This window comes from Neltuma alba, unplaced genomic scaffold (assembly GCF_004799145.2).
Source record: "Neltuma alba isolate B1F8T4 unplaced genomic scaffold, ASM479914v2 tig00011952_pilon, whole genome shotgun sequence".
Taxonomy (NCBI): Eukaryota; Viridiplantae; Streptophyta; class Magnoliopsida; order Fabales; family Fabaceae; genus Neltuma; species Neltuma alba.
The window spans coordinates 50,681-69,632 of NW_021636531.1; the positions used below are offsets into that span (position 1 = coordinate 50,681).

General features: G+C 35.7%; 4 protein-coding genes across 4 annotated transcripts; 3 read left to right on the forward strand and 1 right to left on the reverse strand.

Annotated features, from left to right (window-relative positions):
- Positions 1 to 913: 913 nt before the first annotated feature.
- On the forward strand, positions 914 to 4,847 carry LOC114719787 (transcription factor ICE1). The gene is made up of 4 exons (XM_028905317.1): positions 914 to 2,151; positions 2,611 to 2,835; positions 3,635 to 3,805; positions 4,533 to 4,847. Exons 1-4 carry the CDS (start codon positions 1,048 to 1,050, stop codon positions 4,614 to 4,616), a joined length of 1,584 nt encoding a protein of 527 aa, XP_028761150.1. The 5' UTR covers positions 914 to 1,047; the 3' UTR covers positions 4,617 to 4,847.
- A 3,652-nt stretch (positions 4,848 to 8,499) lies between these two features.
- On the forward strand, positions 8,500 to 14,432 carry LOC114719821 (aspartokinase 2, chloroplastic). The gene is made up of 14 exons (XM_028905368.1): positions 8,500 to 8,785; positions 8,957 to 9,509; positions 9,602 to 9,684; positions 9,779 to 9,819; positions 10,622 to 10,776; positions 10,894 to 11,043; positions 11,164 to 11,259; positions 11,508 to 11,624; positions 12,194 to 12,313; positions 12,405 to 12,497; positions 12,574 to 12,690; positions 12,868 to 12,984; positions 13,300 to 13,362; positions 13,695 to 14,432. The coding sequence occupies exons 2-14, from the start codon at positions 9,108 to 9,110 to the stop codon at positions 13,833 to 13,835; spliced, it is 1,695 nt and encodes a 564-aa protein (XP_028761201.1). The 5' UTR covers positions 8,500 to 8,785; positions 8,957 to 9,107; the 3' UTR covers positions 13,836 to 14,432.
- Positions 14,433 to 16,179: 1,747 nt separating this feature from the next.
- On the forward strand, positions 16,180 to 17,127 carry LOC114719816 (coiled-coil domain-containing protein 86). The gene has a single exon (XM_028905356.1). The coding sequence runs from the start codon at positions 16,238 to 16,240 to the stop codon at positions 16,811 to 16,813; it is 576 nt and encodes a 191-aa protein (XP_028761189.1). The 5' UTR covers positions 16,180 to 16,237; the 3' UTR covers positions 16,814 to 17,127.
- A 994-nt stretch (positions 17,128 to 18,121) lies between these two features.
- On the reverse strand, positions 18,122 to 18,931 carry LOC114719817 (light-regulated protein 1, chloroplastic). Its single transcript, XM_028905357.1, has 3 exons — positions 18,707 to 18,931; positions 18,438 to 18,590; positions 18,122 to 18,339 (listed from the first exon to the last, which is right to left on the reverse strand). The coding sequence occupies exons 1-3, from the start codon at positions 18,886 to 18,888 to the stop codon at positions 18,264 to 18,266; spliced, it is 411 nt and encodes a 136-aa protein (XP_028761190.1). The 5' UTR covers positions 18,889 to 18,931; the 3' UTR covers positions 18,122 to 18,263.
- Between the last annotated feature and the right edge of the window lie 21 nt (positions 18,932 to 18,952).

Consider the following 18,952-nt stretch of genomic DNA (forward strand, 5'->3'; position numbering starts at 1 on the left):
TCTAATTTCTATGCAGCTGATAAAGCCTCCCAATAAATCGCCATTTTGAGTTTCAGTAAATCCTGAATTCCCGATATTAATCACTATGGTTATTTAAAAAATCAAGCAACTGGCGCTCCTGTTTATTTTTGTTTAAATTGTCAATAATTACTTCTTCATTTATGCCTCAAATAGTAACTTTCGAATCCTAAAAATTTTCAAAATAATTTTTATACATATTAATAAATCAATCAATTTCTTATATTGAAAGTTGTTTTAAATATTTTTAGCATAAAATTACTTTCCAATTTTTCGTTTGAACTCCAAAATTTTAAATTTGTAACCGGGATAAATTAAAAATGTATTTGTTAAGTTTTAGTCAATATAATTATAATGATGGTCTTGATTTATTTTTAAAACTGAAGATAATTAAAAAGTATTAACTTATTACGAATGCATATATTTAAGTCGTCCTCAGTGAAAAATCCCGGCCAAAAAAAAAGGAGTGAAAAGCAAAACAAACTCTGCACAGTACATTCTTATAAGAAATTTGTTGTTTTGTTTTTTAAATTAAGGGTGTGTTTGGATTAGCGGTGGAGAAGTAACTTTTTTTTCAATATGACTTTTACATAAGTCAGATTAGATAAAAGCAGCTTCTTTGAGCTTATTGTATAAATATGTTTCAGTGACAGAAGTCAGATTGCAAAAATGTGATTCTAAACACATCCCAAATAAAAAAAACTATTTTTACTGATAGAGAAGTCAGTTTGAAGACCCAGATGTGATTCCAAATACACCCTAAATAGAGCAGGTGTAATTATCCCAACACAAGAAGGGTCATCTCGTCTATTCAGGGCGGGTCTTCTAACCAACAGAGCACACGAAGATAAAAACCACACACTGCACAGCGGTGTCCTCACCATTCATCTTCGGTACATCACATAACGTTCAGACTTCGAATCCCCTTTCTGTTAAATTCTTAAAATATTAGGCTATGAGAGAAAAGCTTCCTGCCTTTTTCTCTCTGCCTTTCTAACTGAAACTCTCTCATACTCCCACTCTAGCGCTATGGAGAGACACATGCTACCACGAGCTCCCGGCGTCCCTTGGATAGAAGAAGTTGAAGACGCAGCATCTTGGACCAGAACTAACAACGAAGGTGAGTCCAAGGACCAGGACATTGCCTTGGGAGGTCCACTAACGTCCTTCAAATCCATGCTCGAAAGTGAATGGTACATGGATTCTGCTATCAATTCATCTCATCACAATCTCCCTGGTCTCCCAGTTCACCAAGAAACCAGAGATATTGGTTTTTGTTCGAATCCAAATGACAATTTCCTGTTGCAGCCTATAGATTCATCTTCTTGTTCACCGTCATTCACTATCGACCCGGCGCAGTCACAGCCATATTTACCACCCAAATCGTGCTTCCCTTCTCTCTTCAATGCTGTTTGCAACAACCCTTTTGAGAATAATGGCTTCGATTTGGGCTCTGAAAGTGGCTTTCTCGGTCACTTCCAGGGAAACCAGACTTTGAGTTCCCATGTTCTGATGGGATTTTCGGGCCTGAATACTCAACCCCAGATGGGCAACCTCGAGATCAGTTCAAGCAATGAATTCCCAGCAACTAGGCTATTGCCTGCTGCTGACAATGGCATCACAGTTGGTGGAGGATTTAGTCCAATGGGCTTGGAAGGATACGATGGTTCCGGAAATGCTCTGTTTTCTAACAAGGCTAAGGTTCTAAGACCACTTGACGTTTTCCCTCCTGTTGGTGCTCAACCCACTCTCTTTCAGAAGCGAGCTGCGCTTCGCCAAACCTCTGGCGGAGCTGATAAATTGGGTTCTTTAGAAATTTTGCCGTCTGTATTTAATGATTATTCAAACATGGAGAAGAAGAGGAAGCAAGAAGACGGCGAAATCGAAGAAGCCAGCATCGATGCATCTGGCCTAAATTATGATTCTGACGACTTTAATGAGAGTAATAAGGCGGAGGAGAATGGGAATAACGGCGGAAGCAATTCTAATGCAAACAGTACTGTTACGGGGGGAGATCAGAAGGGGAAGAAGAAGGGGTTACCTGCGAAAAATCTCATGGCCGAGAGAAGGCGCAGGAAGAAACTAAATGATAGGCTATACATGCTTCGCTCGGTTGTGCCGAAGATTAGTAAGGTATCAAAACTTGATCGGAAGCATTTTCTTCTAATAAAAATGTTTAAAAGCATGTTAATAGCTCCTCCATCGTTTTCCCATATATTTTTGAGGACATCAATTTATATCACTATAATAAGTATGCATTTACCTTATGATTTGTCCTGAACGATTTTTAGAGCTGCCTAGAACCATGAATTTATTGATGATTTCGACGCTTTTCATAAGTTTATGCCTAAAGGAGCAAACAATTGGATTTTAAAAATGATAAACTACGCGGATGCCTTTGGCTTCTTTATTTTCCAGAAAAATTCATCTACAGAAGTTCGAAGCATGTTTAGTTCATGCAATGAGAAATGATGCGCGATCTCTTATGTTTGAAAGACCTGATTAGTTATCGTATTCGTGACAAATTTTAGTCGCTAGACTAGTTCTTGAAATGCAAGTCTAATCTCTCACCTTCCTTGATTTAATTCACAGATGGATAGGGCTTCCATACTTGGGGATGCAATTGACTACTTGAAGGAGCTGCTTCAGCGGATCAACGATCTTCATAATGAGCTGGAGTCAACCCCAACTGGTTCACTGCCACCACCTTCTGCAAATTTCCACCCTTTGACGCCCACTCTCCCAACCCTTCCCTGCAGGGTTAAGGAAGAACTTTGCCCTACTTCCCTGGCGAGCCCTAAGAACCAACCCTCGCGAGTAATTAGTTTTTGTTCACATTCATCTCGTGTTGTTATTCTTCACATTATGGTAGCTTTTTGCTTGAAGAGAATGTTGATAACGCGCAATTGATTCGTATGCCTATTTTTGGTCCCGTCCCCTAACTAGGATGTACAGGGATGACTAGTTGGTGATGGTCTACACCACTGGGTTTGGATAGATATCTGCATTTATGCGCAGGGTCTGCATATTTCATGAGGGCTAATTTTATTTTGGGGCTAATATAGAGAATATGAAATTAACCTTTTGCTAATTGTGCTGCACCTATCCAAAGATTTGGCCATTAATAGATTACAATGACGTCATGTGATTCATATAGCCAGCTCCACCTAATGCTGTAAAGCTGTGTTTTTTTTGCTGCTAATTCAGTAATTTGTGCTGCACTGCTACATATCACATTTTAAAAAATTACAAAATTAATTACGAGTTGTCAAAGCATAAACAATGAGGTTCTCTCTCTCTTTTTTTTTGAAATGAAATATGATCTGACGACTTGGTGCATCAGACATGTCATGTCTTTCAAAGTCCTATGTGGTAAATAAACAATGGAGCTGACAAAATCACCTACTCTGTATCTAGAGATTTTTTATATATATTTAAAAAAAATTGCTAGATGCTGCGCAGTACTGCGGTGGCTTTGTCTAGACTATACATCCCCAATATTTATTAGTGCAGACCATTGATCATCAAGTAGAATTTAAAAGAATATATTTGTTTGCAAAGTCCGTTTGTGAGGTAGTTGAAGAAATTGCTCTGACTTGTGTTTCTGAATTTACAGGTAGAGGTTAGGTTAAGGGAAGGGAGAGCTGTGAACATCCATATGTTTTGTGCCCGCAGACCAGGACTTCTTCTTACGACCTTGAAGGCTTTGGACAGCCTTGGATTGGACATTCAGCAGGCTGTTATCAGTTGTTTCAATGGCTTTGCTTTAGATGTGTTCCGAGCTGAGGTATACTTCTTTCTCCAGTGTCAATCCTTTTAGCGATAATTTGGATCTGTAAATTTTCATATGATATTGCTGGCTAAAATTTTTTTCATATGATATGGTATATGAATTCTTGGTATCTGGGGCTTCTATGATTCGATAACACATGTCGTATATTGTTGTCTTTCATAATTTGACATGCAGTTTTCCAGATTATGTGAGAAGGTTCTCACCCAAGGAAAATTAAGGCATGATATCGGAATCCTAGAACCCAAACTTCTCTAAACTACTAGATGCCTAACAGAAGAATCCCCATGCCCGTTATTATTTACAGGAGAGTTAACAGGTTTCTCTTGTGACCTTTTGAAGAACAAGTTTATTGAGCCAAGCCACAAGCTCAAGTGGTCTCCGGTTCTCTCTAGCTTCCCTTCCCTTTGGCTGGAACTAAAGCATTTGAGCCTTGCTTGTTTTGCCAAAAAACTTAACGGTTGATGGAAACTAAAGCCAGTATGAGTTCTTGTTACCAGTAATGGTACAGGAAAAAAATTTGGAAGGATCCTTGTGAAGTATCTGAACAAGTCATTCATTGCCGTTAATGAACAAGTGGCACTGCAGATAGTAACAGAAAATATATTAGTTTAATAATAACTGACTGTTCATTTTTGGACCTGAAGCTTATCAACTAGCAGCTTCATGCCAACATATACCATCAAGTGTTTATAACTTTTCTTTCTTCCTTGCCTTTAACCAGCAATGCAGGGAAGGCCAGGATGTTGCCCCCGAGCAAATTAGAGCAGTATTGTTGGATTCAGCGGCTTGCCATGGAATGGTGTGAGTGAAGTTCACGAGAGATGGTCGTCTTGCCAACAGAGGCACCGGCTGTGTTGCGGAACTCCAGGCGGTTAAATGCCGGATCTTGTCCTCTGTGAAGGTCACGATCAGATGGTTTGGCTAATAGATTTGTAGGTTGAGGGGTTAGGTTCAGCATTTTTCTCAATTATGTTTTTGATCGGATCAGACTTGTGCCTTTATCTTGAATAATCATGGAATGACCTCTTTGTTTCCTAAGTGTTTATATTCTCTTCCTCTGTGAGTATTATTCAATTTTGAATTTCATGGGCTCTGGATCCGCTTAGTCTGTGAAAAGGAGAATGATTTACCGGGCATACGGATAATGTATCTGCTCTTATTAAGAAGTTTAATAACAAAGTTGTACTCCAGTAAACAGCGTTTAAATTTGGTATTTGACAACAAAAGATAGAACCTGGTAATGCTGGGAAGTACTAAAATAATCCAATATTAAGACGAATTATATCAAGTTTATTTTTGATTTTATAAATTAACTTTTTAATTCATACTGTGTAATACTACCTCCGCTCCTTAATATAAGACCTTATTTGACGTTTATTTTGATTCTAAATATAAGACCTCAATCCATTTTGTCTTTCATATTTATACTTTTTTTCTGAGCTAATCATTCTAACAATGATAATTTTAACCAATACACTTAATTAGCAAGAATATTTTAGAAAGATAACATCTATTTATTATAAATAACTAACTTAACTTATTTTCTTAATCTTTTTAAATTAGTTAACTGGCTCTTATAATTAGTAGTGGTCTAGCGGAGGTAATATAAAATAAGACTGGTCAAGACCATTTGTTCCCGCAAAATACTAATATGGAAGTGACACTCGTTCGGCGTTTTCTTTGATTTCATTACAATTAAGGGGGTGTTTGTAACGTTCAAAAATGCTTTTTAGAATCATTTTTTCGTAAAACGAGACAAATCCCTTCATATATTTATTTCGTAAACCGTAAAAACACTTCTGAAACTATGGTTTAGTTTCTATCCAAACACCTATAATATTGAAAACAAACTCAATGGCCAACACACTCATTATCAAAAAGTAAATTCCAAGTCCATCCTACTCTCGTCCCCCCGGGGGGGGGAGATCCCTGTTAGTCGATCGCCAAGAAAGAAAGAAAGGGAGTAAACTCTTGATTCAGGGTACTGCTCTTCTACGGGGCTTTTATGGTTTATTACTTTATTTCTTGTCGTCTAAAATATTTATCCACTACCCGCCATTTTTCTAAACCATGAGCCCTCGCGCGCATATACATAAACCAATCCACGGAAAAAAAAGGAAAAAAAAAAAACAAGAATAGCATTTTCCGGTGTAACCATTTTTGTAATTTTCTTAAACCCATGCTTCTCTATCACTGCTATTGTTAAAGAAAATTTAATCTTTTGATTCATGCTGTTTTAACTTGTGCAGTATTTTAACTCGTTCTGACTCGATTCTTAAATTTTGACTCATCACAGCTCATTCTCCATAATCTTAATTTTGATAATTTAAAACTCTAGTTTTTAAATTTTATGAAATATATAATTTTATTTTTTAAAAATATAGGGATCAAAATTTTAGATGACTAAAACTATAAATATTGAGTTATAGTCAACTCAAAATCACAGAACCAATAAATTAATTTCCCCCTTTTTTATAACTATAAATATAATATCCCGCGGGCATGATCATGGTTATAACATTGCGCATCTTGTAATTGCAGCAAGTGATTTTCATTATATTTTGCGCAAAACTGAAGATTTTTTAAATAGAATTTAGTATTTTATTACACTCATGGCTGATAAATACTACTCCTCTGATCCTTGATATAAGATCCATTTAATTAATTTGATTAGATTAAGAAAGTTAAGTAAGTTAGTTAATTATAAGAAATATGACACATTTTTCTTAAAACACCATAATCATCTTTCTTAATACCTCGTCTCCCTCTTCTACTTGATTATGGTTAAGAAAATATCCATAGGAGTAATTTAGAGAAAATTGATACATATGAGAAAAAGGTCTTATATTTAAGACCAAAACCAACTCAACAAGTAGGTTCTATATTAAGTACCGAAGGAGTACTATTTATTTTGATAAAAAGTAATATTTCTTTCTGTTTTAAATATAAGACTTATTTTATAATGTAAATGAATCTTCTAAAAGAATATTATTTATTTCAATTTTATATTGATAATTAATATGAATATTTCATATGATATTTTAACTAAATTGGATGTCTTCAGGTTAAAAACACAAAAGAAAAGAATCTCATGTACTCATTGACTCCTCGAGTCTTAAACACAAAATCTATTTAATAATATAATTTATATTATAAAATAGACCTTAAATTTAGGATTGAAGGAGTATTTATGAGTCAATAATTTAGGAAAATTGTGAAAAAAATTATAAAAATTACAAATCGGGAATTGGGATTTGTGACAACATTTTTATAGATTTTCACAATAATTAGACTGGAAATGAAAACACAGTTTTTACAAAATACCTTATTTATAATTTTATAATTTTTACGGTTTTTTACGATTTTCTGATAATTTATGACACTTTTTATATCATCTCTGGTTCTAATTATAAGAGCTAGTTGACTAATTTGATAAGATTAAGAAAATAAGTTAAATTAGTTATTTGTAATAAATATATGTTGTATTTCCTAACATATCCTTGTTAATTAAGTGTATTGGCTAGAATTATTATTAGTAGAAAAACTTTCTTGAAAAAAAAGTATAAATATTAGAGACAAAGTGGACTGGAATCTTATAGTTAAGATCAAAATAAAAATTAAATAAGATTTTATATTAAGAACTAGAGATAGTATTTTATAGGGAGAATTAGAAAAAAAGACCAATAGCGAGTGATATTTATGGGAGAGGACTATAACAATTAAAATTGTTTATAAGGACCAAATATTCAAACATAAATTTAAAAATACCATATTGTCTCTATCCAAAACTCCTACATTTTCTCCTATATTCCCTCCTACATTATCAACAAATTTCACTAAATTAAACCTGATTTCTCTCAAAGTTTTCAACCTACGTTAAAACCAATCTAAAAAATATGCAAACATTGTTTATTTATGTAAAAATTAAATTTTTATTTTCCTTGTAAAAATTAATTTATTTTTAAAATTGAAAAAATGATATAATTTTATTAAAATTTAGATTATTATATAATTTATTATATACATGGTTTTAAAAAATCCATAGAAAATTTTTATTACTTATGATTTTTATTTTATAAGAAATTTATATCAGATTTTAAAATAAAAAATACATGTAGTGTTAAGAAATTTAATGAAATCATTTTCTTTAAAATTTTAAATTTATTTATATAATAAATTATACAATAATCTAAATTTTAATAAAATTATATAACTTTTATTTTCAATGAAAGTCTGTGATGGTTTTATAAAGAAAATTTTAACTTTTGATACAGAAAATAAAACCTTAATTTTTACATGATTGAACGATATTTGAGTTTGTTTTAATTGATTTTTATGTAAGTTGTAAATTTTGAGAGAAACCATGTTTAATTTAGTGAAATTTATTAATTCACATTTGTTTTAAAAATAAAATATAGGAGAAAATGTAGGAGGCCTGAATAGAAATAATGTAGTATTTTTAAATTTATATTTGAATATTTGGTCTTTTTAAATAATTTTAATTTTTATGGTCCTCTCCCTTAAATATCATTCTCTATTAGTTCTTCTCTCTAATTCTCCCTCCGAATTTTATTTAATTCCGAATTTTTTTAATTCTCATGCACGTGTAAAAATTATTACAGTAACCAAAGTACCAAACGCGATCCTCGCCGTTTGTTTCCGGGTTCAACTGAATCTTCGGTAGGACTTTCCAGCCGAAACCGAAGGCGCACCGAAAGTAGAGACGCGTTTTGGCATTTTCCTGTGGGACTTTCAGCAGCGGCGAGCCGCCGTAGTGGTACCTCCTTCTTCTTGCTCCTCCTTCAGAGGCTGGGGGCTCGCGTTCCAAACTGAAGCGCCGTTGAGCTTCTTCTTCTCTCTTCGAAGGAATCTCATTGTGTCGAAAACCTGACGGTTGCTCATTTTCCCACCTTTGGAGCTTGTCTAAAAGGAACCACCTCTGCATCTTCACCTGCTAAAGCTCTTTCTGACAAGGTATAATTATTTTCAGTTTCTTTTGGTTATTCGTTTTTGGGTCCATATTGGTATCGCTTTTGCTCCAATGGGGGAACATACGGTAAAAAATCTGAAGTTTTTCCTATTATTACGAGTTATCTCGTATCCATCACGATATTGTGAATCAACCAAGCGATGGACAATTTGCAGATCTAGTTTTATGAAGTTGAAGCGGTTGACTGATGATCGATCCTGATCTCCGACTCTGAGAGTTCATTTGGCATTTGACTTATTTGTCGAAACAACTTATTGGAATACGCCATTATAAGCTCAGTGCCTTGCTTCCCACTTGTCAACAGGCATGGCTAGTGTGTTGCAGTTTAATGGTATTAGAAATGCCTTCCCTGTGAGTAAGTGGGGAAGTCTGCAGAACCAGCCACTATTGTCCCAAAGAATTGGTTTTGTAACGTCGGTTGCTTCTGTTTCTGGGTTGTGCTGTAAAGGAAGTTTTACAAGGGAAAAGTTAGCATTCAGTGTCAGCTGCAAGGCCATAGACAGTGATATACTCGAGAAGAATGAAAATGAAGATGAGGGCCTTAGTGGAACTGAGAAACCATTCACCTGCGTCATGAAGTTTGGTGGCTCATCGGTGGCTACTGCTGACAGGATGAGAGAGATTGCTAGCCTTATACTGAGCTTTCCAGAGGAGAGGCCTATAATTGTTCTCTCTGCGATGGGAAAGACAACTAACAAACTTTTGCTGGTACTGCTTTTCATTTTGTTTCACGTCAATACTCTTTCTCATTTCTACTTATCAAGAAACATTAAGAAAGAAATGCCTTTTCCTTTTGCTAGGCTGGAGAGAAAGCAGTAAGTTGTGGGGTCACAAATGCCTCTAGTATTGATGAACTTAATTTTATAAAAGACCTACATATCAGGCAAGAGCAATGAGTTTTCTTTTTGACTTTCCATTTGTAATAACAGTGTTAAAAACAAAAGCACATTCTCATTGCGTGTTGTTATTTTGTCCAGGACCGTTGATGAGCTTGGGGTGGACAGGTCTGTCATTGCAAGTGAGTTACCCCCCCCCCCCGGGGGGATCAGTTATTGTTTTGATTGCATAATTTGCATATAAATTATTGTTCGTGATTAAATTTTCACGTGACCAGTTTCACAGAAGATTGTTGTCCTCAGGACTGGCAGTTATCCTCTTTAACTGAAGCTGTCTTTAAATCACTTGTGCACGTCTTTGTATGGTTATATGAGACTGTAAAATTGGCCTTCACAAGAGCATGTTGAAAATTTCATACCTAATACCGGTAACTGCTATTTATGTCACAGAAGAATACAGGCATATTACAATTCGAGCTTGTTACATCCTTCAAACACCACATGATCCAGTAATTGTTCATTACTTAAATTTAGAAAAATGGATTTCATTTCTATGGATAGTGGGGGATTATAACGTTGATTATGTCTATGCATTAAGGGGGTAATTGATCAAATAGTCATTTTTTTGATTAAAAATAATGTTATTTTAACTCTTACTCTCCTGTAATGATGAGCAAGTGCAGACATAAGACTGTAATCTCTCCAGGTTTTGCAAACAATTTTAGTCTGTTGCTTTTATTCGGTAACTCCTTTCAGAATAAAGCGGATAAACTATTTTAAACCCTAAACTCTTTGTTTTGTTTTTTTATTCGAATTCTAATCATCATGCATTGTGTTCTAATAATATATAACTGATGCAAGTTCTTCAATTTCATTTTGTCAACTCATGAATTGAACTACTTCTACCACGTTTTTCTTTCCTGTCTTGTCAGTATGGCCATTTAATAATTTTCACATGTTCCTACTCTGTTGAAAAAATTTCAGAGCATCTAGAAGAGCTAGAGCAACTTCTGAAGGGGATTTCTATGATGAAAGAATTGACTCCAAGAACTCAAGACTATCTAGTTTCATTTGGAGAGTGCATGTCTACCAGGATCTTTGCTGCCTATCTTAATAGAATGGGTGTTAAAGCTCGTCAAGTATGTTTTCCTGTTTTGCCAATGAAGATTGTCCGATTCAGGATATATGTGTTTTTTCTATTCGTACCCTGTGACCATAGTGTTTTTAATATTTCTTGCTAATTTTATGTATGGCAGTATGATGCATTTGAGATGGGTTTTATAACAACTGATGACTTCACAAATGCGGATATTCTGGAAGCAACTTATCCAGCTGTTGCAAAGAGGTTACACGGTGATTGGTTTTCAGATCCTGCAATTCCAGTTGTTACAGGCTTCCTCGGAAAGGTCACTATGAAAAAGACTTTTCCAACAATTTTTCCTAATCTTTTTTCTCCAAATTTTTATTTCATTAAAATGAGTATTCTCAAATCAGAAAGATGATGTGACTTTTATTTATCCTAGCAGGCCCGGAAATCATGCGCAGTGACAACACTGGGAAGAGGGGGCAGTGATTTGACTGCAACAACAATTGGGAAAGCTCTAGGGTTGCCAGAGATACAGGTTAGTACGTAAACAAGACACTGGGTTAGTATGTAAACAAGACACCTAATTGTTGGTATAAAACGCTATTCAGTAGACAACCTTTGCATATGGAATGGCGTGTGTCTGAGCTTGATGATGAGGGACTGACTTCAAAGTTTGTGAATTATTATAATTGTTCACTGCAACATCTCTGCACTATCACCACGAAATGTTAAAGACTAAATGGAGGCTAGAAAGAAACAAATTAATTTCATTCCTCTGGACAGGTATGGAAAGATGTTGATGGCGTTCTAACCTGTGATCCAAATATATGCCCTCAAGCAGAGCCGGTGCCATTTTTGACATTTGATGAGGCTGCAGAACTTGCTTACTTTGGTGCTCAGGTATCTTCATTATAGCTTATGCAGTTTATGGATAATGCATAACCATCCGGGCTTACAATTTTTAAATTTTACCTTGTATTTGTTGTTCTGGTTTAGCATTGAACCGATTCTTCTCTTTGCCTTCATATGAATCCGATCGAGTGACATTCATGTTGCTGCTAGCCACCCCATCCCACCGTTTTACTGTTGTTCAAATCAAAATGGAACTACATAGGAGTATGGGATTGATGCTTCATCTGCTGAAAATTGTTGAAATGAGATCTCTGTTTTCTGCAGAAAGCTTTTAATTGCATATTTTACTACTATTTTCACCTCAAATTGTTAAAAGACTCTTTCGGGCTTTCACTAGCTTCTTCAAATAATCTCGTATTCATATTTTTGAGAATCTTGGTTAGCTTAATATTTCTGTCTTATTTACTCAATTTTTTATTAAGCTTAGTGTCAGGTGTGCTATCACCCTCAATGCTGTTGTGAGCAACTTGGTTGTTATGTTCGATTGAAAGGTCTTGGGCCATGGATTAAGAATGACGAATTCAGAGTAAATTATCTCTCTTGCGGTCCTTTTGCAGGTCCTACACCCACAGTCTATGAGACCTGCTAGGGAAAGTGACATTCCTGTTAGGGTTAAAAATTCTTATAACCCGAAAGCTCCAGGCACTCTTATTGCAAAGACGAGAGATATGAGCAAGGTTTTCTATCGATTGAGTCCTGATATTTATACTAAATAACATTATGTTATAGGAAACTGTGGACATTACGTGTTCCCTTTTCCACCTTCAGGTAGTATTAACTAGCATTGTTCTGAAACGTAACGTGACCATGTTGGATATTGTAAGCACCCGCATGCTTGGTCAGTATGGCTTCCTTGCTAAGGTGAGAAAACTAATGCCTGGTGTGAGTTGTAGTGACTAAATCCTTCTCAGACTTCATACTTTCATATTTAATGCAGGTCTTTTCAATCTTTGAAGATTTAGGCATATCAGTAGATGTTGTAGCTACTAGTGAAGTCAGTATTTCCTTGACATTGGATCCATCAAAATTATGGAGCAGAGAACTAATTCAGCAGGCATGTGTAATACTATATGTTCTCTCTTTAATTTTATTAATTTATTATTTTGGTGTTTGAAGTGTCCATTCTTTAACTAGGGGTCTTCTGATTTTCACTTAAATACATGCTTACTTGATGGGATTTCTGTGTCCCTGCCGTTGTAATTGGCTGGCGTACTTTATCTTCTTGGAACAGGAACTTGACTATGTTGTTGAAGAACTGGAGAAAATCGCTGTGGTAAATCTTCTACAGAACAGATCCATCATCTCTCTTATTGGAAACGTTCAGAGGTCATCACTGATATTGGAGAAGGTTTCCTATTATCCTTTCTTGATTTAAATATAGTTCCTTAAATCCTCAAGGATTTTTTTTTTCTTTTTTAACTGTTTCCATGTTAATTGCTTTTTGGTAATGCCAGTATCTGGGTGACGGGGTCCGTCCTTTTGTTCTACGTTGCGACTAGGGAGTATCTTTTTTCAATGAATGTTCTATCTTCTAATGGCATGAAGCTTGTATACTGCATTTTTCAGACACATGGTCATCTATTTGCCAGCTTCTATTCTTCTGTAGTCAGTCTATTTTTAGTTCTCTACCATTAAAAAATGATTTATGGGCACATTGGTGCAGGCATTTCGTGTTCTTCGAACCCTTGGTGTCACTGTTCAGATGATCTCTCAGGGTGCATCTAAGGTATTAACCTGGTCAAATTCATATTTTCCTGCACTGTATGTGCTCTTAGGAATTATCAGCCCTTTCTTTTCCATAGGAAATTGAAGCTTTGCATATGTGATCGGACATGTAGCTTATATATGCATAATTTATTATACACACTGGTATAGTATTGGCTGATCTGTGAAGCGCAAGTACGTTTGCGTCTTCATTAACATATCTCGTGGAAAGGACTTGTGTAGGTCTGTTATATCCACATATTTGACTTGAACTGGGAACTCGTTCATAGAATCAAGGAACTTGGGTTTTCCTTTAATTATGTGCCTGATCATTCTTGGTTTATTTGGGGCCAGGTGAATATTTCGTTGGTAGTAAATGACAGTGAAGCTGAGCAGTGTGTAAAGGCTTTACACTCGACCTTCTTTGAGAGTGAAGAATATGCCTTTGGAAATGGTTCTGTTTCCGCATTACATAGGAACACTTTGGGGCCGTAATTGCTGTTACGGCAATGTAATTCACTCTTAAATTATATCAATCCCGCATTTTCAGCCCTCCCCATGGATGATTGAGATGTAGCTGAAAAGGGAGTGTGTGGTGAGAAGGAAGTCTTCAGTTGGGTGGAATCAGTGAAGTGGGTACTTGTTCTGGAATTGTTAGAGTAGACGTATTTATTCTTTATTAGTCGTCTGCAAAGGAGTTGAAGGGCTGCAATAATTTCCTATTTTGTTGGATAACATCTCCTGCAAGATTCAAATATGCTTCATGTCATTGATACGGATCTGAACCAATGTGGGATAGGGTATATTTTTGATCAAGCTCTTGTCGGCAGTAATCATCAATCAAAGTGGAGAATTCGAGTTCTCATGTATCAGATTTTTTTAGACTTTTTTTCGGAAAATCTTTGTAGGATATGTCAGGATTATATGCGATCCTTGGGATTGATATATATAAGCAGTATTATTAGAAAATTTGGATGTATTTCACTTACACGTCATTGGAAATGGGGGGTATGATAAATCTTGGGGACCTTGAGAGTTATTCCACTCTCTTGAGAATTCTATATGAAAGAGAAGCAACACTATACTTTTTTTAACAGAATAGCACAACTTACATGTTTTGTTTATTCGAATCGATCAACCTCTTGCAATTTAAAAGAGGATAACAAGCGAACATTAAGACTGAGTATCTTTAGCAAGTTAGTTCGCGCATTTGCTGGCTCCGGGATAAACATGATCAAATTTGATGTTCTGCTCCTCCTACCCCTATATTTAGGACCGGAGGAGTATCTTTAACAAGTCACTTGACTTGTTGAGATACTTCCTCATAAAACCGTAATGCAATTGCTGTGAGAATCACGCATCAAACCTTCATAAGAAGCCTCTCCTAAACAATTGGCTGACTCAATATCAAGTTGAGCCAATTCATTTCCAGAGGATGCCAATAATCTTTTGGACACTTTCATAGTGCGTCAAGTGATGAAATGTCATCTTCAAGGCACAGCTTAGGCACAATTAAAAAGCTGATTTTATGAGGAAGCCTGTTGTATAGTAGAAAGATCGAAAAACTGATTATTAAGACATTTTATGAGAAAAATTGCCCCAAATATTAGATGCACCTTACTCAGAGTTAATAGCTAAAGTAAAATTGTTCTTAAGAAATACTTTAAGAGACTAGACTCATTTTTTAAAAAACATTTTAAGATACTGGGCCAACTGTAAGTCTTAGAATTATGTTGTGGGTCCAAAATTACGGTGTGAGGTGTGTGAAAACAACCTTGAAAAAACAAAATTTTACTAAAGAAGAAAAACATATGATAATAAGTGAATAAAATTGTTTACTGCATGGATTTTTAGCTTGTCTTAGTTAATTATTACCGGTCCTTAATATAAAAGCTAGTTGACTTGTTTGAGTGGATTAAGAAAATAATTAAGTTAGTTATTTGTAATAAATATGTGTTGTCTTCCTTAAAATACTTTTGCTAATAATATGTATTAGTTAGAATTACCATTTGATGAAATATTTAATATATGTAATTACTACAAAGAGTATATCAGGAAAAATGAATAAATATGAGAGATAAAATAGATTGATGTCTTGTGTTCATGACCAAATTAAATACCAAACTAGTTTTTATGTTAAGAACCAAAAATAATACCTCCTTAAACACAAAGGAATTTATTTGAAGATTTCACAAAACTGTACATATTAAATTGCCTTCAGGTATTGTTTGGTATGAGGAAAATAAAGAGAAAAAAAGGAAGGAAATTTTTTTAATAAATTTCATTTAAAAAATTAGAAAAGTGGGACTTTAAAATTATAATAAAGAGAATAAGTAATATAAAAGAGTATTAAAAATTAATTAAGAGCTTTTAATCTTATTTTTTAAAATTTTTAATTTGAGCTCATTAAATCCCCCCCCTCTTCTCTTCCTCTTCATTTCTCCTGTAACAATCGGTCCATAAGTTTATACTCTATAGTCAATAGAAAATTACATAAAATATAGGGACCAATTTATTATTAAGGAAAATCATTAAAAAAACTATAGAAATAAAAAAATTATAAATAGAGATCCATTACAACATTAATATTGGTTTTGAAAAAATCATAAAAAAGACCATAGAAATAAAAAAAATTATAAATAGAGACTTGTTACAACATTGATATTAGTTTTGAAAATACTAGACAAATGAGAACAATTTTTGTGAATACTCTTTATATGCAATTTTTCAATTTTTAGGTTTTTTTTTTTTTCGATTTTCCCTTATTATTATCAACTCCCTTCTCGGCCCTGTGATTCTGTAAAATCCATGTCGTATATAAATCCCACCTGTCCAAGCTTTCTCAAACCCGACTCTAGGGTTTGGCGTCGTCTCTGCCCGATCGCGCATAGCAAACCATGGCTTGCACAATAGACTTTCGCTGCCTTGACGAGGGGTTTGGCGGGAAAACCTACAAACGCAAAAGAGAGGCTAAGGCAAACGACGTCGCCGAAGTTGACAACGGAGATGGCGCCGGTGCTTCGATGGATGTCGACGACACTTGTCCTCCGCCAGCAAAGAGATCGGCTTTGCCGTCCGCCGATGACCCTAACAAGCCGGTGTTCGGCAAGCCCAGCTACGACGGCGTGATAGCAGGGAGGGTTTCAGGTCGTAAGTGGAAGCAGCCTAAGAAGAATAGGGCGTCGGCGGTACATGTGACTCGGAAGGGCACGACATTTGAGCAGAGGGAGAGAGAGAAACAGTTGAAGAGAGCCTATAAGGAAAGGATGACAGAGTTGAAGGAAGAGATTAGGTTGAACAAGATTGAGAAGAGGAAGAAGAGGGAAGAGAGGGAGAAGAAGAAGCAAGAGAATATTTTGAAATCTGGTACAAAACTTCAGGTGATTTCCAATCCCAAGACGTTGAAGAAGATCGCCAAGTCCAAGCAGAGGAAGCAGCTCAAAGTTGTTTCTGATGATATGCTCAAGAAGTAGCCTGCTTTTCTTTTGTTGCCATAGGGGGATGTAGCTCATAATCCTACGTCTGTAGTTTCTGTTATAAACGAAATTTTGCTCGGGATAGTGATTTGGATCCTATAATTGTTGAGCAGTGATTAAAATGGTGTATTATCTCAGGGAAATTTTGCTTTTAAGTTTCTGTTTATTGCAATTCTGATAATTGCTGTTTGGAAGTTCTATGGTGAGTTATTGGAGTGGCCCATTCGGAGCTTTGATGGCTGCAATGCATCCTGTTAGAAGCATTATAATCAATTGAAGTTCGATGAGTCCAACATGCTATTATTTCAGTATAACATCACACCAAGATAATCTGTTCTTTTTGGCCATTTATTTTGCTTTCCGTCAGTTGGTTTAAATGAAGTTAGAAAAGATGGGATCCGACCCTGCAAACGAAATCGGTTTGAAGGTTTTTCTGTTCTATCTTCTGGAATCAGAGGCTATCTCTTTAGAACAATGCCGACCAGCAGGCTTAGCCACAAGCAAATTCCATTTTTCAAATGATGGAATCCACTTGAATGTGATTGGAGTGCTCCAACTAGTGCAGAGGCAATGGCCGATTCTCTGATATCTGGAAAAGTAAATTAGCCGCCTTGAGATTGATTAATTGCCTGGCATAAGTATTTACTTCGGTGATCGTTGATGCTAATAATGTGATGTAGTCAGAGGATTTTTTTTTGGGGTGGGGTTGGGGTTTTTTTTTTTTGGGGTGGGAGAGATCGATTCTCCCTTTTATGCGTTGTGAGTTGTTAGGAACTTGTATAGCAGTGTTTCAAAGGCGACGTCTATAAGCATGAATACGATGCTCTGATGTTCCAACTTTTTGATAAAGAAAGGTAAGCAACTTGTTCTGACCAACTGTTGTCGACGTAAGAACAGAAGCACCGGTATGGTTTGAGTATTAATTCTATAGATAGATGTTCAGGAGTTTGATATCTTAATAGCGTAAGAAATCTGTTGTTAGATGACTTGCTTTTGTGAATATTCAAGGGTTCAATAATCAAGATTAGGTTTTGATGGTGGGAAATAAGCTGTTTCTCTGTTTCCAGATGTACTCAGACCATCTTTTTTTTTTTTTTTTTTGGGGCCAACACTCAGACCATCTTTTATTGCTTGTCCTTTAAAGCCAATCAAAATGAAACCCATATTTGGGATGATCACATTCTAATTAGTCACAGCGTGCGCGTGCTCCCTTCCTCTCTTGCCATTTTCTGTTTTCTTTGCCCATCATTATCTTTTGCCCTTGTTGCAAGTAAACTAGACCATCATAGCGGGAAGTAAAACAAGAGCTTACAAATTTAAGCGTACTATTTCATTATAAAGAAAATGGGACATAGTTTAAGAAGAGGTCTATACTATATACAAACATAACCATTACATCCGGTTGAGATCTAGCTGGATTCGGGTTAATAGGATGCATTTTTATTCCCTAGTAGACCCCCCTCTGATACTCACGCTCGCAGAAAATTCCTCCAAGATCATCACAAGCTTCTCCTCGGAAAACCCTGCAAAACATATCGATATTAATTAGATTATAACACCTACATTGTATTCATCCACTAGCCAGGTACTAATTATATAATCTAATCGAATCAAGTCTTACGTCTTCGCTTCACTATACTCAAGATACTCTCTTTCGACGTTCTCTGTTCGTGGAGTGTCATTGCTGGGTTGGGGCTCCAGCTTCACCTCAGGGTACATGTCTGCCGAACATGCTTCCCCTCCAATGGTTTCACACGCTTCAGCAGGAAACACTCTGAAGAACCCCCCAGGAAAAAAAAAAGAAGAAAAAAGAAATAATCTTTCACGTTAAAACAACTCTAAGGGAGAAGGATACACTTCAGTAGAATGAAAGATAAAGAGAAGGCTTACGATGTCTGAGAGCTGTAATCAACAGTGGAAGTGTCATATGAAACGGTCGCAACTTTGATCGGAGAGCCACGTTTGGAATTAAGGGAGGCAGTTACTTTGGGAGGAAAGCTGGCTACCTGCGAGATGTTCCTTGAAGGCGTCAAAGGAACAAGGCTTGGGGCAAAGGTTAGAGCAGTCTGCATTTTTTATTTCGATGAGTTTTACAGATCTTTTCGGGGTTATATGATATATCTTTGGAGAAATGGA